Source organism: Pithys albifrons, chromosome 3 (assembly GCF_047495875.1).
Source record: "Pithys albifrons albifrons isolate INPA30051 chromosome 3, PitAlb_v1, whole genome shotgun sequence".
Classification (NCBI taxonomy): Eukaryota; Metazoa; Chordata; class Aves; order Passeriformes; family Thamnophilidae; genus Pithys; species Pithys albifrons.
This window is the reverse complement of record NC_092460.1, coordinates 31,859,691-31,879,145: the sequence shown is the minus strand read 5'-3', so window position 1 is coordinate 31,879,145 and position 19,455 is coordinate 31,859,691. Positions and strand designations below refer to the sequence as shown.

The 19,455-nt window shown below is 45.7% G+C and overlaps 1 protein-coding gene across 1 annotated transcript in view; it reads left to right on the top strand.

Moving 5' to 3' along the window:
- Positions 1-19,455, top strand: part of CACNA2D4 (calcium voltage-gated channel auxiliary subunit alpha2delta 4) — a 126,178-nt gene that overhangs the window by 56,275 nt on the left and 50,448 nt on the right. The window contains exons 25-26 of the mRNA XM_071550060.1: positions 651-778; positions 4,086-4,166. Of these exons, the coding sequence (XP_071406161.1) occupies positions 651-778; positions 4,086-4,166 (209 nt within the window). The remainder of the gene's footprint in view (positions 1-650; positions 779-4,085; positions 4,167-19,455) is intronic.

Genomic DNA, 19,455 nt, shown 5'->3' with positions numbered 1-19,455 from the left:
ACAGCAGTATGATCTTATGTTTGGGGTGGGGTTGGTTTGTTTTTGTAGGAGAATGCCTAATCCCCCTTTCCTCACCTGCTCCCCACTGTCCTGCAGTAACTAATGGCCCCACTCCAGCGCCACGTGGGCTCCCCTCTCCCACCCTCTCACCTGGCTCTCCCGGCTCTGCCCCGGCTCCCCGCGGGGTAACCTGCCAGGTTGCTCAGGTCCGGCGGGGCAGGACCACATCCCCGCATCCCTCCCTGTCCAGCTCCAAGCCCCGATCCCTGGGGATGCGCCGCGGGCCTCGGCCGGGCCAACAGCGGCACCTGGCGGCGGCCGGCGGCGGCACCGGCCCGGGAGCGGCCCCCGCACGGCGCGGGAGGGCTCGGAGGTGCCCCGGGGATGCCACAGGGGGACACCTCCTGCCCCCGCACGGCGCGGGAGGGCTCGCAGGTGCCCCGGGGATGCCCCAGAAGGACACCACCTGCCCCCGCACGGCGCGGGAGGGCTCACAGGTGCTCCGGGGATGCCCCGGGGGGACACCGCCTGCCTCTGCCGCAGGGGAAGCCCCACGTGGTGAGATGCAGGCGATGTGTCCACCCCCGGGGCTGGCACTGCACTGCCCTCCACCCCGTGAACAGTGGCCTTCCTGTGTTTTCTCCCCGCAGGAAATTCCTGACACAGAAGGACAAGGAAAGTATCTTCACTATGGACCACTTCCCTCTGTGGTACCGCCGGGCAGCCGAGCATCCCCCCGGGAGCTTCATCTATAGCATTGTCTCAGAAGATGATTCAGGTAACCCCAGCCTGAACACAGAGTAGAGGAGGAGAAGGAAAGAGCTTTTCACATCTTGCATCCCACACCACGCCCATCCTGATAAGTTTATTTCTGCTTCCTGCCTAGTGGAAAGTGGAGAGACCTGACCTCTTGGTGTTACCTTGGACAGGTCATGGCCAAAGTACTGGTCACAGCAGAAAGACAAAGCTGTGAGCTGTGGGGGAGGCAGGCAGGGCTGCGTGATGCAGGGTTACACAGGAGGTGAAGAATGCATGGAATTGCAGGGCTTGGGTAAATGGAAAGATTTAGGGAAGTGGGAGTTGGGGGAACACAAGGTACCTGTGGGTCTAGAGAACACACTAAAGGTGAGAAGGGAACAGAAAAGGTATTGCAGAAGGAATGAGACACATAGGTGTGGCCAGGCTTGGGAGGGAACATCAGCCAGACTGGGTGACAGTAGCAGCTGGCAGTGATGAAGGACCATCAACACTCAGTCAGGAAGTCTAAATTTCGAGGGTGTCATTTTTTCCATCACCACTTTCCTTGACAGGAATGGATGTGTTTGTTATGGAAGATGGCAGAGGAAAAGGGCATGGGAAAGGCTTTTCCATAGCATTGGTGCCCTGTATCCTTCCTATCCTACTACTAGAATATGGCATCTCTTGCTCAGTAAAGAACTTCAAACCCTAGAGGAAAGCAAGGAGTAGCTTTTCAATGTCTCTTCCGTAGGGTGTTGGTTCCTGTGACTATGCAGGACCAGTCAGGGCCTCCTCAAAGGCTGGAAGAGAGCAGAAAAGCCTAAAAAGAAACAAACAAACCAAAATATTCATGTTAGACTCCTACACAGAAGGCAGAATTCCCCTCTGTGCTCCTTCCTGGCCCCTAGTTCTCCATCTCTGTCATGGAGCTCGGCACTTCAGCTGTTAAAGCTTTTTGTGGCACACTGGTGGGAGGCTGGTGGGTGGGAAAGCAAGTAGCAAAGTGAAGAAAACCAGGCTGGAAGGCAAGAGATGAACCAGGATGTAAAGTAAGAGGGATGGAAAGAGAAAACACTTGAAACCTTCTACAAAAGCCTCTCTCTGCCCAGAACTCTTACTTAAAAGTCAAGTGTGGAGAGAGGGGGAGAGATGGCAAGAGGGACCTTTTACTCCCCTGCATGCCACAGTAGTTGCTCTTTGAAATACAGTGTGAGTTAGAAAACCAGGCAGTGACACCCTGTGGGATTTCCTAGGGCAGCCATTACCCACAGTAGTAACTCTTGGGCATTATGTTTGCTGTGGCTTTCTTAGAAGCCATGGGTAGTTATGCATAAAGACAGAAGACAAGTAGCTGCCACTGGTTTTTGTTTTACATGGCTGTTGGTCAGAAGCTTCAATCAAATCCAGATCCCCATTCACGTAGAAACCCTGCAGGCACATTATAAGAAGTAGTACATGGCCCTGAAGACCTTGTGCCCCAAACTGTAAGGGAGATTAGTAGTCTCTTTAGGGATGAGCAGCTGTGTTTAGAGGGACTGATCCATGAGATCCCACAGTATGCCTGGAAAGAGCCAGGAAATAGTACTCAGTGCTTCTGAGTCACAGGGATTCACTGTAAAGCAGAGTCCAGGCCCTTCTTTGACATTCAGTGAAGCAGGACTGCCCCACCTTTTAGCCAAAATAGGCCACCCAGTTTCTTATTAAATTCTATTAGATGCTGAAGTCCCCTTTTCATGTTTTCCACAATTCTCTACCCAGTGACAAGGGGTTTTCATGGCAGATGGAATTCTAACTATATAAGAAGGGAAAGCCCCAAGAGCACCCTGTTGGGGAGGAAACCAGCAGGGAATGACTGCAGGTCATCAGAATACTTTATCCAGGGCACCTCCTTCCAGCATTCAAAAGTCCCAGAGATAAAAAGGCAGTAGGGAAACCTCTGCATGTCAAGCAGAACTGTTGTTACCAACCAGTTCCCTCAAGTGTTGGATGAGATTTTTTTTTCTAGAGTTACTAGATGTGTTTTACTTTTTTGTCTCATCCGAGGAAGAACAAGACATTTGGGATTCACCATAAAGGCAGGATCATGCCCAAGGCATGTGAGCATAAGTTGGCTGGGTAGTGTTTCACAAGTGTTTCACTATTTCTGACACCCTTGAACAGGTTAGTCTGTCTTTGGTCTAAAAATTAAAAAAAAAAAGCCAACAATATGAGCCTACAGGCTAAACTGTGATAGACACTGAATTATGCTCTGGACACTCTGGGTACACCCAGAATGATGAAGGCAGAAATGGAAAGCAATAACAAATGCTGGAACAGTTGGAAAAGAAATAATCCCTGATGCATCTCTCTAAGCAAGAAACTTCCATACAGCATGCAAGGAGGGAATCAGTTGCAGACTAAGTCAATCATACTGACCTTTAAACTGTCCCCTGGCAGTTCCAAAAGAGGTGCCCCAGCTGAAGCTAATCTAATAGTTAAAAAAATACAGAAATGGAATCTGCCACATGGACATTTGCAGGCTGAAACAACTGCACTAACAAAGAGGGGCGATGGGGTTCAGTTGTTTAAGCCTATCCAGCCATGTTGTTTTAAATGCCCTGTGGGAGCCAGGAGATCTGCACAGGGCTGGCAGATGTGACATGGGGCTTACAGAATGCTTAAAAGATAATTGGGAGACCCTGGAGCATAACAGATTTTAAAGTCCCAAAGGACCTTATTTCTGAAATGGAGTGTACCCTGGAAGTACCTGGGAGTGCTTTGTCTCTCTCTGCAGTTTGCAGTGCTGGCCTGGCTTGGGTAACTGAGAGATAACCCTGGGCTTTGCTGTGCAAGTATTGACAAAATTACCTGTGCTGCTTCTCCTCTGTCTACAGAATTTAGATGGTACATTAAACAGAACAGCTTTCTGGCCTAAGAGAAGTCCCACATGTCCAAAATCGAGGATGCCAGTCCTTTACATTTTGTCATAGAATCATGGAATGTTTGGGGCTGAAAGGGACCTCAAAGATCATGTAGTTCCACCCACCCTGCCATAGGCAGGGACACCTTCCACTAGACCAGGCTGCTCAAAGCCCCATCCAACTTGGCCTTGTACACTTCTTTTATGCTGAGGATGCTACTTTTATCATGAGACGTTATCTATAAGGCAGAAAAATAATATCTACTCTTAGTCCATTAGGTTGCTTGTGTGTCTTGAAAGATTCAGTCTTCAAAACTTTGGGATGTTTTAGAGTTGAGACATATGTACACACTGTCCTGGATGCGAAAATGTGTGAGCAAGCTGCTCCTGCATTTTCCTCCTCTCTGATGGTAAGCTAACCAAGCCTGCTGTATTTGTGTCTCAACAGAGGGAGGTGACCTGCCAAAAGTGGTGACAGTGAGCACGGCTGTGTCTGTGTCTGTGGATGGGAAGATGGGGATTGCTGCAGGTAGGACATTCTGGTTTCTCTTTTTATCTTGAATGAAGTGGTTGAATTTTTGATGGAGTGTGGGAGCTCAGAGCTGTTAGCTTGTCATTCAAGGAAAGTGAAGGGAGCCACAATAGATTGTGATGTTGAAAACTAGGCTTAACAGAGAATAATAGAACAGGCACTGAATGGCTGACAGTCTTCTGAAAGGAGAACTGGGGAAGCTTCCCATTGTCAGTTCTGGTGAATTTGTAGATTGAGGCTATTTCTCTGGAGCATGAGTAGGTTTTCAAGTCCATGCAGGTTTAAAACTCTATGTAGCAGGCATTTTTGGCTTTGGAACAGCATCATGTTCATGCATCTCCATTGTTATCTCAGCTGAAAAATAACTTCTGCTGGTGGAACGGGTGTGTTGCCAGTCTCCAACTCAGACCTAGAGATTGCCAAATTTACTGTTGTATCTGAGCTTTAAACTCCTTTTGGTAGACCTTCACTAGACTCTGCGTTTACTTCTGGAAAATTCATACAGCACATTACTTCCAACAGAACACCAAAGCTTTTGAAGATTCACCATTTTCTGTATTAATTGCTTCAGCCTTTACAGAAGTACAGTAAACTCAGAAGTGAAACAGAGCAGCCCTTTAAGAAAACAAATCAACATAAATCAGCAATGCTGGTGTCACATCCAACTTAAACATTCAGCATAGGAGTACTGGGGTAAGAGAAGATGTAGCTCAGTGGAAGGTGGTTTAGACCTAGAAGCATTGACTAAGAGGAGAGGTTGGTGGAGCAACTATTATTAGTGGAGAAATATGCTGTGATGCAAAGCTTCCTGTGAAAGAATGGTTAGTGTTAATGGAGCCTTGTATGATGGAAAGAATGACTGATAGAAGAGATACCAAACAGCAATTTTGTTATAGAAGTATCCAATAGAGAGAAGGCCACACTGCAGGTACCTTCATATGACAGTCTGCCCTTGCTTTTGCCTGGGCTGGGTAGGATACAGGGAATGATCTTCAATACTACTAGTCAGTAAAACCATGGCAATTTAATGTCATCTGATGAAGTATTCCTTAATTTCCAGGCTTTAAGTAAGTTCTAGCTGAGAGTGATACTCTTTAAATATCACCTGGGCATTAAGAAAGTATTATAAACTGAAGGAGGAGTGTTATGAAATAGCACTTTTCACAAACAAGCCACCATGTTAAGCCCCAAACCTGAAAAATATTATGAAAACTGACCAGAGACACCTGTGAAATAGAGATGGTTTCAGCAAAGTTCACATGATACTGCACCAAGGGTCCCTATGCAGCACTGGAGTGTTTTTCTAAACAGTAATTAAGGTGGAGAAAAAAGTCTTAAAAAGAAAAATAGAGAGTTTTCTTTTCGTGATCCCTTTCCTGCTCTTTCCTGACCTGTGAGAAAGAGCAGAGGCACACAGGCAGTTCATCTGGCACTCAGAATAAATACAAGGAAGGAAACTTCTCAGTGGAAGCACTGGAGGAAGAACAAGTGGCAGGAGGATCTGCCCCTGACAGAGCCATTTCTCTTCTGTCAGCAGCGCTTTTCACAACCCCTGTGGAGATTCCACCCACTCAGTTACGCTGAATACTGAATTGACTGTCTGTGTGGACATGCTGTGAAGGGGCAGGACTCTTTGCAGAAGGTGGAAAAAACAGCAGAGGATAGGAAAACAAATCATGTTAAAACAATAAGGTTAAAAATCTGTCATTTGTGGAAATGATACAGAACAAACCAGTGTTCTCACTGGCATTGACTTCAGCAGGAGTGCAAGGGTTTGCTGAGATATATCCCACTTGCTGTCTTGGGTGTCAGTTTACACCACATTTTGGGGGTTTCAGAGAGCAAAAAATTACTATATCTATATTATCATTTGCTTTTTTCCCAGCACTGACTCGGTTCATCATCTGAATCTTTCATACTAATGGTCATTAAAAAAGAACAATAATTGTGGTCACACTAGCTATGGAAATACTGTGTTTTCTTGAGGATGTCAGCTTTGAGAGTAAGGATGTAGGTCTCTCTTCATCTCCCCTCACACTAATATAATCATCCTGAGTGTCTAGAACCTGATTTTCGGGGGCTTCATCCCACAGTGGAGTCTCCAGTTCAAATGGTTCTGAGCCGTGCTGCAATACCATCCTGAATACAGGACAGAGGTAAAGGAAGGGGAGTGAGTAGAGACACAGCGAGAGGCAATCAGAACAGAATGGAATGCAGATTGTTGTTATTATTGTGGTTATTCTGATGGCATCAGCCCTTAGTGGCATTGATGCTGTGTTCATTTGGGGTTATGATACTAGCAGAAATTTGCTACCCAGAACTGGTCCCCAGAAAGCCAAATATCTGGGCAGACTTGTAGTTTCTGAATAAATGCAGTCAAGTTCTATAAAAGGGGAACAGAGACTTTTTAACTGCCCCTATAAAAGAATAAGTGGTATGAACTGGCCTGTCATTCTGCCACTGATAATTACTGTCACTTGTTTGGCTTGATGGTGCTTGAAGGGATTTGTAAGCACTATGAAATGTTCGCTATGCATGCAGTGAAAAATTAAGCTCCAGGATTTACAGCCATGCCCATGGGGAGGGAGCACCCTAAGTGTCCCCGTGGGGAAAACGTCAGTGATGGAGTGTTGGGCCCCTTTTCTTCTGGCAGATGAATGTCAGTCCCCAGCCAAGGCAGAGTAAGGCACACTGGTAAAATCAATTCCCAGGAAGATGACACAGGCCTGGGTGCTGTCACAGAGTGAGGGAGCAGTCAGATGGGATTAGAGAGTAGCCAGTCTCTAGGGCTGAGTGAAAGGGTGGAGTAGGGAATACAAGGGCCTCCTTCCTTTTCAATCTGGCTTAGCTCAGTAGGGAATCCCAGAATGTGTTTGAGGGGAGTCCAAGCTGCTTCTCTTGCCATTAGAGGTGCTACACTGGACAAGGACAGGTGGGGAGCTGGCCAAATTCAGGAGAGAAAAGCAGTGTCCTCTGCCCTGCCCTACCCTCCCTTTTCCCTCTCCTTCCTTCATGGGCCAATCCTGGTGCACAAGCAAGGGAAACAAAGGGTTCAAGGTACATGCAAATTTCCTGGAGGATGTGGTGGAGTCAAGACTGAGTCCACTGGTGTGAGCTGAGTTGGTGTGATCTCTTTGGTGGGAAGCCACATGGGGAAAACAACCTCTGACTTGACTGTACCTGTTTCTTGCAGTTAATAATATCTACCTGCTATATTGTGCTTTGCCACTTCAAAGCATTATGCAAACATTAAGTAATGGCTGGATGATTAATTATAATTAACTAGAAGGCAGCTATTCTACTGGGATGTCAGTCCAGTACCTTTCATGCACACTAACTTCGTTGGAAATGAGAAATAAGGAATGGTGATGGCACTCTCCCCAAGCCATGTCCTGCCCCAGATAGCATTGTCATCTGCTCCCTCCCGTGAGTCAGTAGCCTGGGGCTTTCTGGTCCTCGGGGTGCAAGGCAGAAATCACATGTAGTTGCTGACAGAAGCTTTTAGTGATTTAAAGCCCCAGTGAAACTGCTGGAATCTGCACAGGAGTTCAGCTGTCACTCTGGGCTGTGTGTGATGTCTCTTTCATTGCCTGACCTTCTTGCTGTTCAACTTATGTGGCTGTCAGCTGGCTGCCAGTCCCACCAGGGACACATAGGGGTTTCTTTCCAGTTGGTGCCTTGCCATGGTTGTCATGTTTCAGGGATGGGAAATGGATGATGGGGCATGCCCAGGCTCCAAGGTGCCCAATAAAAACAATCCAAATGGGCACTTAGGAGATGCAGGTTTATTTTATACAATACTTAGCTCCTCTGTTTATATTGAAAGTTACTGTTCTTATCAGCAGTGATTGGACCACAGTGAAATCATTATCCCCTGACAACAAGTATATACAGATGTATTTGAGGAGAGCTCTAGTCAAGCTCAAACAAAGGCCAGAGGAGAGAATATTGTCTTTATTTTAAAGAGAAAGTTTGGGGACACTGAGTTATTAAGACCAGTATTTTTGGAAGAGCTGTATACTCACAGCAGGAGCAGATTTAAAAAAAAAAAAGCTTAGGAGATTTTTTCAGAGGTATTTGAAATCAATCAGTCTGAGAAGCAGATAATGGGAAGTTATTTTGCCATTTTGTCACTGATTAAAATCCAACCTCCATCAGTCTGACAGAAACTTTTCATTTGAAAAGCAATTTCTGGCCAGCTTGATGTCTCTTCCTTGGTTCCTGATTTTGGCTACCCACTGTCTGTTACCAGCAAGCAGGGACAGGAGGTGCAAGTGGCTTTTTCAGCTGTTCTGTTGCTGTGGCATCTTTTCAAACTAATCTACACGCAATTCTGTATTCCTCCAGTTTTGTTGCTTGGATGGATAAAACATTTCAACCCTCTCTCTTGAAAATGACAGTTGCATCCACAGAAGCTGCTAAAAGGCAGGAAATAATCTATAATAGCATAAGCACATTTTACATTGGAATAGGTGCATCTAAGCTAGAGAATTAAAATTATTTCACTAGGCTGGTTCAGAAACCAGCATAAAACTACCCCTACAAAACTTGAGGGCAGCTGATCTCTTGAATGTGTGCTCAGTATTCAGGAATACTGTCTCTCTTTTGATGGTGGAGGTTGTGCCAAAGTTGTCCCAATACAGAAACTTCTGTGAGCTCCTGAGGCATCACCAGGTGCCTTTATGGAAATCATGGTCCCCACAGCATCCAGTGGTAGGATGGATAAAAAGAAGGAAGACTCAAATAATTTTCAATCCATCACTTGCTATGTTTGGTTTCTGCCTGATGTCAGCCCCTTCTGGCAATCCCCAGAGCCCGAGCAGTTTCTCACTCATTCATTTAATCTGACAAATGAGAGGCATCTGAACTGGCCATGCCCTGGAACAGAATCATAGGAAGTGCTGGGCAGAAATGCTGATGATTTTAGTGCTAACAGCAGTCACACCTCTTCCACCTCTCAGGACACCTGTCTGGAGGCATTATCAGTGGATGCACACATGGCTGGCCTAAGGGTTGAGCCAGAACTCCGTGAGCCAGGTATCCACATTACATGGTGCCATTGGGGTGCCAAAATCAGTGTCTCTTGCACCCTTCATCCATCCACCTTCCTGCCATCTACTGAGTTCTGCTTCTGTACTGAGCCTTGGGGGAGAGACCTGTAAGCACAGAGGCTGCTTTTTGGGGGGTTTCTCGGGCAGACACAAGCTGACCTATGAGCCAGACAAAAGCGAGGTGGTTGCATTATTTTGCACTGGCTCTGATATTACAAACTTTGCCTTTCACTACGGTTTGGTATTGGTGTGGGGCCACATGTCTCCCTGTTCAGAGCTGATTATCCTCCAGCAAGGTCACTGAATAGAAAGAGCAAACATCTGCCTGCTGAACTCCAAATAGATGTCTCCATACATAGACAGTAACTGGCAACAAGAGGGCAAAGTAAGTTGATTTTATCCTCAAAAGAATGCTAAAAATAGGCATGTGAGACATCTTTCATAGTGTTCTGCTTACCCGGTCTGGACCTTTGCAATTCCATTTCTTCCATGGTGTACCTGCTGTCTCATAGGCTGTAAGATCTTCTGTGCATGAGTGATGCTTCCTCCCTGTGTGTGCAGACATTGCCTATTGCCTTGGGATGAGCCCTTGTCTGGGGAACAAGTGAAGACAATAGCCAATTCTGTAGAATAAATGTTTTCTTCTAGTCTCTGCTGAGTGCCAGAGTTTGCACACTGTGCCACTTACTGGGAAAAGAGCACTAAGTGACTGAGCCCTCTGTTTCTCAGCCTATGCAGGCAGTTCTCCACCCAGCACAGAGCAAATGCCCTTGCTGTGGGTGGGTGCCCAGGCCCTGCCCTCACCAACCCTTTCAGAGAATTTTCTCCATGGGACACCAAAACAAATTGTGAGCAGTGGGTTTTCTCTTGTGGGGTGTGGTGAGGCCTCTCCAGAACATCCTCAACCCTGAAGCCTGTTCCAGGCTGAGCTCCAGCCCAGGACCAGGTTCTTTCCTATGTGTAGCAGGAATCTTCTAGCCTGAGGTTATCCATCACTGCTGCCTCTACAGCTCCTCTGATTGCCATGGTTGTCACTCTTGAAGGGAAAAGAGCCCTTGACACTGGCTCAGGAGAGACTTGCATATAGCTGGATTTTTTAGATTGGCACCCAGTGCCTTCACCATGTTCCCTTTGCTTGCAAATTATTTGATATCATTTTAATTCTGAGCCGAATTAGAGCAGTGCAGGGGTTGCCATAGCAACCATTTCCTTGTGCCTTTTGGTCTGACTCATTGCAGACAATTACTCTTGCGCTCCAGGATTCACAGATGTGATAGGAGAAGGATCATGTGCTGGGCTTTCAACTTTTTTTGCTTTTAATTTCCTTCCCAACCTCTCTCCCATTAACTCCTACCTAACCAGCATCAGCAGGGACCTGTATCTCTGCCCAGGGCCACATGGCCCCAGGGGAGCACGTTTCAAGAGGAGTATGTGTAGATGCACAGTGTGTGAGGGGATTTGTGATACATGTGTGTATTGGTGTACATAAACAGTTTCTCTGCAGCGTGTCCCATGGCTGGGATACCTGTCTGCTTGTCTGATTAGGTATATGCACAGATACTTATACCCACGGAGCAATTTGCACTTACTCCTGTCTGTGGTGGGGCTACATGTTGACACATGGTTTCTGTGTGTGCACACAGGTATGTCCATGATTAATCCCTGCAGACATGGAATTTTACCCAGTGAGCAGTGTCTGTCAATATACGCTGGGTATTTCAGGGGATTGACAAAGTGTGAGGGTCACAAATGGTCCAGGACCTTCCATTTGGAGCTGTGTGGAGATCCAAATGTCAAGCAAGTGGCATTGGCACCTCTGACAAAGCAGGGTCCCAGCCTAAATCTCTGTGTGAATTCAAGGCCAGTACATTATTTTGCTCACACCTGGCCCCCCAACACCCCACAGCTGTGCATCTGAAGTACATGGAATACAGCAGTGCTGTCCAAGCAAGGACTGAAGTCTTAGCTCACATATAATCAATGTCATGAGCTGTATTAGGACCTACAGTTCAGCAGAGAAGCAAAGTCACATGAGAAGATGCTGGAAAGATCACATAAGCATATGTGATCATAAATATGAATATAAGCAGCCTGTAAGATGTAAAAATGGAGGTGGTAAATATCACAGCAGAGGAGGTTATCGGAAATGTCTGCTAAGATGGTTTAGCTTAAGTTCAGCCAAGGCACAAGCAGACAGTTTGCAGGGTGGAAACCACAGAAACTTAGCAGATCTGAATACAGCTCCAGTCTAATCCAAAGATACATTGGTTTTGCCACCAAACAGCCTGAATTATTCTTCTTCTGCCCTACCTATTCCCTAAAGCACCAAGCTCCCCATCATAAGCCTGTATAATGGGACTCTGCCATCTCTTTCTTTTCACAAGACCTCTTCTTTTCCTTCACTGGGATACAGAAAGCCTACCTAAAGAATCACAGGATAATTCTGGTCAGAAGGCACCTCTGGAAGTGTCTAGCCATCCCTTTGCTCAAAGCAGGGTCAATTGTGAAGCCAGACCACTTTGCTTAGAGCTTTTTCACATTAAGAGTCCCAGAAATATTTCTTGTTCCTCACTAATGCTCCTGCACTGTGCTGTCCCTGGGTGTGCCATGCAGAGGCTGTACTGACAGACATTCCCTTTCTCTCTTCCTGTCCTTATACTGTATGAGGACTATCAGCAAATCTTCCTTGCTCACTGGGAGCTGTGGAAGGTCTGAAGACAGGGTAGTTTGCAGTGTCAGTGGGCCCAGTGTTGGACGCTGAGGCACGGAGGATGTGAGAGGAGAGGAAAGGAAAAATGTGGAAGGTAGATATCCTGCTTCTGCATATGGGAGAGCCCTTGCCTGGAAGCCATGGAAAGTTGCAGGCTTCCCCAAGGCAGTGCAGAGGCAGGGAGATGAGGTTGTGTGTGCAGGAGATAGGCAAGATATGGAACACACTGCCCAGAGTGTGGGGAGGGTGTTCTGCTGCTGGCTCTTGGTGCTGCTCTCACAGGCAGCAGTGCAAAGTCTGGAGTGTGGGGAGGGAGCAGTTGAGATTCTGAGGACAGTGTGAGGGCCTCATTTCTTTGAAGAGCCTGATTCTCTTACCCACCATCTGCCTGCCACCACAGGCAACTGCTTAGGCTGCTTAAGCTGGCTCTGCAGGGACCCTTTGTGGAATGGAAAAAGAAGAGACAGCAAAGAAGGCTGCCTTGCCTTGCCTTGCCTTGCCTTACCTTTGCCCTGCCTTGCCCTCTTTTATGGGTCAGGAAATGTAAGGATAATGTGAGGATTGCTTCCAAATCAAACTGAGTTAGACCTTGCAAAGCTGGTTAAAACAAACAACAGAAGATTCTTCAGCTATTTGAAAAAAAAAAAAGGAGAAGAATAAGAAGTGCAGCCACTTTTGAGCAGTAAGAGTGCAGTTGAGATCCAAGGAGTCTATAGTCTGAGCGAAAACCAGAGGACTCTGTGCCCAAGATATTGATAAAGACAGAAATATCGTCCTTGGGGAAAGAAACATGCTGACTGCCATGAATAAGCAGTTCAAGCTGCTTAGTGCACTTGCAGTGCTGGGCATGTCTGCTCTCTGGCCCTGGGAGAGCTGGCATGTGGAAACACAGGCTAATAAAAGGGCTTTTTTCAACTCTGCTCACAGTGGTGACTTCATGCAGTCTGGAAAAGTGAAAATTCACCAGTTAGGATTAAGGAAGGGCAAGAAATAAGTTTGTCAGACCTTTAAGTGTGACCTCTGTAATGTCTGTAGCACTTTGGAGGAGATTTTGAAGGAAAGTATAATTCTTATCAAGCAGTTAGGGGAAAAGGGAGTCAGGCAATATGAGGTTATCAATGCTGGATCATATCAGACTAACCTATAGCTTTCTTTCAGATGGTTCTTTCCCTGGAAGGCAAAAGAAATGTCAAAAGTCTCATCCCCATATTTCAGTAAAGCACTGATACAGTTCTACAGAAGAAACAATTAGTTTAAATGGAGAAGATCAAGAAAGGCAGAGGAATTGTGAGGGACAGGGAGGGAGAAGTTAATCTGAGAAGGCAGCAGCAGCAAGATCACCTATCAAAGTCTAGCAAAAGGTTACTTGTTACACTCCCCATTGTCACTCATGGGATTAGCCTTTTCTATTATTAACCCAAGACCCTATAACTGTAGATACTGTGGAAGTGTCCTGATAATTCAACATTAGAAGGCATTGCTAGTACAGGGGAGGACCAGGATGTTGTAGAGAAAGCCTTATTTGACCTTGGCAGGAGTACCAGAAACAGAATGAATTTCAGTAGTATGACAGACAAGGTCATATGCTTGACAACTAATAATAGAATTCTTCTGTAAGCTGGGAACTCTGTGAGATCTGGCAGAGACCACAGCAAGCAGGACTAGAGGCAGTCCTTGTCTTCTGGGAACTGTTGGGCCAATTTTGCCAAGACTCAGTGAGGATCCTCAGTGTAAGCTGTATTGCTCCTTGATGTCCACATAAAATTCAGGGAACCTTTGTCATCTGCCAGGATCTGTCCTGAGATTCTTGCTGAAAGGCAGCTGGGTAGACTCAGTAGGTAAATGTATCCTCGCAAAGCTCAGGAAAAAATGCTGGGATCTTCTGTGTTAAGTGATGGTGGGATGATGGTGAGTGAAAGTCTGATGCAGTTGTGGATGAAGCAAATGCTCTTCTAGAATGTACTTAGGAAGGTGTTCCCTGTGGTGAAATGCATTGATGCTGCTACCCAAAGTCCTGTGAGACCTCTCCTCTGGTTTGTACTACAGTTTTGGTCAGAGAAATACAAGTTAAGACAGGAACAGACAGGATGGAAAGATGAGAGGAAAGGAAAGTCTGACTTTGAGAGAGGAACATGAGAGTACTCAGCATGTTAACCACATGCAACCAAGGCCAAAGTGGATAGGATTGCTGTAATAAAGGCATCTTGAAGGAAACATTTAAACTAACATGGTTGTATGGATATAGTGTAGCACAGATAAGCAATGAAAATATTTAGGGTGGAAAATTAAAAGAGGGTTTCTGGTAGGGTGATGCAGCTTTGCCCAGTATCTGAGGTAAAAACACAAATGGGTTTGAGCTGGTGCTTGAAAAGTCTGTAAGAAAGAGGTGGTGCCTTGAATAAAAAGAGCTGAGGCCCTGTTAGTGTGTCATCCCTTCTCCATCACCAGGGAACAGCTGAAGAACCTGATCTCACCATGCAATAACCAGCAACAAATGAGGTGCAGGATAGTCACTCAGGGAACTCTATGAGCGCAGCATTCCCTTTGGGCACAAGGCTGGGCTTTCTTACCATATAGTTCACACACTCCATGATTTTAGTCATGACTGAATAAAAATATGCTTGTTAATGCAGCTGAAAGCCCCAGCAGAGCACCTGAAAGGCCAGAAGTTAGGGATGATCTAAACCCTTCTCTCAGCCTTTGATAGTGTGGTGGTTTCTCTTAATTGATTTGGATTTTGCAAATTAAAGAACTGTGAGTAGAGAAACCCCTGCTTATGATAACAAACCCTTAAAAAGCAGATGGGGATGTGGGGGCTGGTGTGTTTTGTGGCAGCTGAGAAGTGACAGTTGAGCAGAGTAGAGAGAATCTGAAAAGCAGCTGGTCAGAGGCACTCACTGGAAAGGGAATGATCAGTCACAAGAGGATGAAAATAAGGGGGAGAGAGAGAGGATGACTGGGGAGCCAAAGACATGTATGTCCAGTGGGAGAGATGTGCAAAAGAACCGTATGAGACCCTGAGTGGATGAAAAAGGGAAGAATGCTAGAAGGGGAACATCCTCTTAAATAAAGGGCTAGATTTTCTCTTGCCAAGAATTGCGTAAATCTGGAGGCTCTTGTATAAAATTCAGTGAATTTATACTACTACAAAGGTGACTGTGAGTGAGATCAGGACCAGTTACCCATAATCTGGGTCCCTCAAAGTTGCTTGTAAGGGTTTTGCCCTAACATTTCCTTAAGCCTCCATCTTCAGAGCAGGAACAATGTTCACACAGCCCAGCGAGTGTGCTGTGAGACATTATTTGGTGGGGAGGAGTAGGGAAAGGTAATATTTATTATTTTATTACAAAAGTCATGTACAATACAGAGCACAGATACTGATGGATGAGAAGAATAATTCTAAAAGGAGGAGGAAAAATTAGAAACTGTGCCAATAGGCTACAGTGTTGTTCCAGAGGTGAGGAACTGCTTTACAGGCCAAAGACTTAGTGAACTCAATTTATTTATCTTATGTGAAAGAAGACTGAGAGATGATCTCATTTAGAGCATAAAGTGCCTTCACAGGGAGAGGTGCTGGTCACTGAAGGTTTATTTTTTTTTAATCTAGGGGAGAGAAGCATAACAAAAACTGTGGTAGGAAACCAAACAAATTCAAATGAGTTAGTAATCATGAATGCTAACAGTGAGCATGAATATTTACTGTAGTAAGGTGTGAAGGGAAATGGGATTATTCCCTTGCTCGGATGCTTTTTAAATCAAAGGTAGACGCCTTTCTGGAATATTCAACTTAGCTGCATGTAAATACTCACTGCTGGTCTTTCTACAGGATAACTTGTTTAATTTCTGTTTCATAAGCTAAACAGATTGAGCTCTTTAAGCCTTTCACAGGAAGGCATTTTCTGCCACCCTCAAATAGTGTTTGTGGTTCTTTTCCACACAATTTCCAAGTAGCGTGCGATACGCAGAAGGTCAGACTGGATGATCTAAAGTCCCTTCTGGCCTTTATATTCTCTGAATCTCTGCCTCTGTGAATTCATTAATGTTTGCAAGCTCCCAGAGAGCTGCCAAAGGCAAGCACTATAGAAATGCAAAGCATTGTTGTTACTCTGCATATTTCCCTTGAGCTTTGTGCAGAGCTGTTTGACTATCGCAGTGTATGGTCTGTGCGTGTTGCCTCAAATCAAATACCTGCATTCGTCGCTCCTTTGGTGCCCTTTGAGACTTGATTTTCTGTGCCTGTTCTAATAAACAAGTTTATTCCCAAGTTAGGACACAGAAAATGCAACTGTGAAGGGGCAAATCTCTACTTGGAGCCCTGAGCGAAGAGCGGCACATGTTTGTCCTGGCCTCAGAAGCTCCATTCAAGGCAGAGTTATTCTTAGCATCACAGTTTGCTTTCTCCTTGGCTCCAGGTGCCCTGCACATGGCCTCTGCCTGGCTGCAGCACAGCATGGCTGTGGGAAGGACAGACCTGGCCCCTCTTGGTTGCTTTTCCCCCCATCCTCTGCAGGGAGAAAAGCTGTGATGATGCTGCCTTGTCCCCAGATTTCCAGGGCTGCTGCAGATGTGAGGAGCACCCCAAAATGACACAGGAAACCTTTATTTACTTGCACTTCATTCTGTAACCATCCTCCTTGGGGAATGCTTATTCTTTTGTTTGTATTGCTCTTGGAGGGAAGGCTTTTTGGTCCTCAGAAATCCCATGCTAGGGCTTGCACTTACCTGATCAGAGTGTGGAAGCTGACCCTCTGACCTGTGCTTCCAATCAATGCTAGCAAACAGTCTTCAAGACAGCACAGCAGGCTGCTGGTGAACAAGAGACTGAGGAGGAATTCTATTTTATATATTTTGCATGTTATATATATATACATAATTGTATGTGGTGTCATGTGTGTGCATGAGTAGATATGTAAGCAGGACAAATACATTTGCCAATATCAAATAATAATCAAATTATAATAATCAAACCACAGAAAATTACAGCCTGTTCCCAGACAGTTCATGAACTGAAAAAGCCTCGAGTCATCAGATGAGTGTGTTGGCTTTGCTTTTTTCTGCTCTGTGTTTCTGGTATTATATGAAGTGCTTAGTAGTATCTGTGTGCACTCCTCTACCTACATGGCAAAATTAGACTAAACTATGTGTCATAGACACCATACTATTAAACAATAATGGTGACTTTCTTGCAGCACATACCTTTTCAGCAGCACAGATGCCTCAGCTGTTATCAGATTTAGAGTATTTGGGTTCTGCTCCCACTTTCTCTCTGGAAATCAGACTAAGCATAACAGGGTGACTGAGTATAGCAGTGTGAATACGGTGGCACAAGGGTTTGCTTGTGGTAGGATTTAACATCTTTTGTGGTTCCACATGTGCCGGGATGAGCTTTTTCTCACAGGATGAGAATGTAATGAATTGTGTATGCTTAGCACTGGAAGTGGCAAAGTGGGGAATTTAAACTTCTTAGCTGTGTGTGATAGACCAAGCCAGGGAACAGCTGGAGGACAGACTCTTTTAGCTCTAGGGGTGACAGCTTGTGTACTTGGGGTGCAATAGGATTAGATAGCAATTTCCATCCATTTCAAAATAACCTTGCTCAAGAGGGTCAGGAATTTGGAGATGTAGGAAGCCATAGCTCACTATTTGTTACATTATGTTCTAATTAAAAAAAAAAAAAAGATTTTGGAATCAAATTTGACCTGAATATAACTCCATTGGCTTCTGAGTTCTTACACTAGGGATTAATTTGGCCCTTTCTACTTTTATGTAATGAGCTGATTGCCACAGTATCTTATCCTTGTTACACAATCACCCTTGTCTGGCTGTGTCCCTGGAGCACTGTGTGTGTGTGTTTCTAGATCTAGGGTCTCACCTTGACTGACTGTGTGCCTAGTCCTGGAGCCTCACCCTCCCTTACACTCATACACTCTGTATGTGCATGTGCATTCCAAGTTCAAACAGAGTGTACAGACAAGCATAGGTGGGAACTGAGAGGCTTTCTCATTTGGCTGTCTACCCCTGTGTTGTTTGCTTTTGCAGTGGACAAGGAAAGAGGGAATTTGATTATCAGAGATCTCATTTAAACAAGAAGGAGCATAGGAAAATACATTCTTTATTATTATTCTGTAACAACAAGCCAGAAATATAATATACCTTTAAAAATTTTCTGTCTCATGCCAAAGAAACCTCCATTCAATCATTTTAGAAAATCTTGTCGCTCTCCCTCAAACAGTAACAAAAAAGAAAAAGGAATTACAAGTGCCATCTGTTCCCTGCAAGAAATGTGCCTGTACCACAGGTGGGGGTGTGGGGAAGGGGAGCGGAGGGAGCAGGAGGGGTGTTTCTGGTGGCCCTGCCAGCCCATGCAATGCCCTGGCATGTGTTGGACCTGCCTGCCCCAGAATGCCACTTCTTGAGTGCAGGCACCTGCATGGGGTGCTGGTGCACCTGCCTGCACCAAAGGGCAGAGGGATCTCTCCCATGCCTGTAGGAATGCCAGGAGCCCCAGTCTCCACACACCAGAGGAACTCATTGGCTGAGCACACAAGGAACACTGGGTCTCATTCTGTAACCAGCATCCCACAGGAGGGCTGGACCACACTGGAAACCATTCCCTAGAGTGCCTGTGGACAGTGCAGCAGCTCAGTCACACTAGGGTAGCCTGTTTTCCAGGTGTGCTAGGGAAGGGGAAAAGAGCCTGTTTGCAATCAATGGCATGAGGAGGGCGTTTCCCAGCAAACCCAGTTACTCTGCTCTGCACGTTAGAGGACAGGTCCTCATCCTCCCAAGCACAGTATTTGCTTTCCAGTGGGACTCCCTATAACAGCCAGCCTTCATATTTCTCAGTAACACTCAGTTGTTTCCTTTCCTGGATGGGTTTCTAAACATAGCAGTCCCATGTCTAGGGTTGAGATAAATCCAGGCTTTCTGCCGTATAAATTAAAACAAAAAAGGAAAGGATGGGCAAGGTCATCATCAGCCCCACAACACAAGATATAGAAAATATTATTAGCAACAAAGAAGAATTGGTCAGGGCAGAAGGGAGTCACAGAGAAGGTGCAAGGAAAGGAGGATTTCATCCCTCCAACCCCTGCTGTGTTCCCTGCCTTCCTCCCATTAATTTTACCTCTAGTCTATTCCCTTAAAAACGGTCTCTCTCACTCTCGTGCTCACTCACACACACACATACACACACACATATATAGATCCCATTTGTTTTGTGCAATATTTCACCATTATTTGATGCAAGTAAAATATAGATCTATAAATATACCACTCTGACTCAAGTCCCATTTCAAGTATGATTGTGGAGTCCAGTATGGTAAAGGGAGAAGTTCCCCTGAGAGGGAGGCTGGGGAGAGGTTTGGATCCAGCAGGCAGAGTCTAGTCCTGGCTTGCTGGGAATGTGGAGCAGCAGTAACACGCATATGGAGTCTGCAGTGCACCAGTTCTGCCCTTCAGAGCGGGCTGCAGTTGGAGCAGATGGGATGGTTGGAGTAGCTATACAGTGCATGGGGCGAGAGTC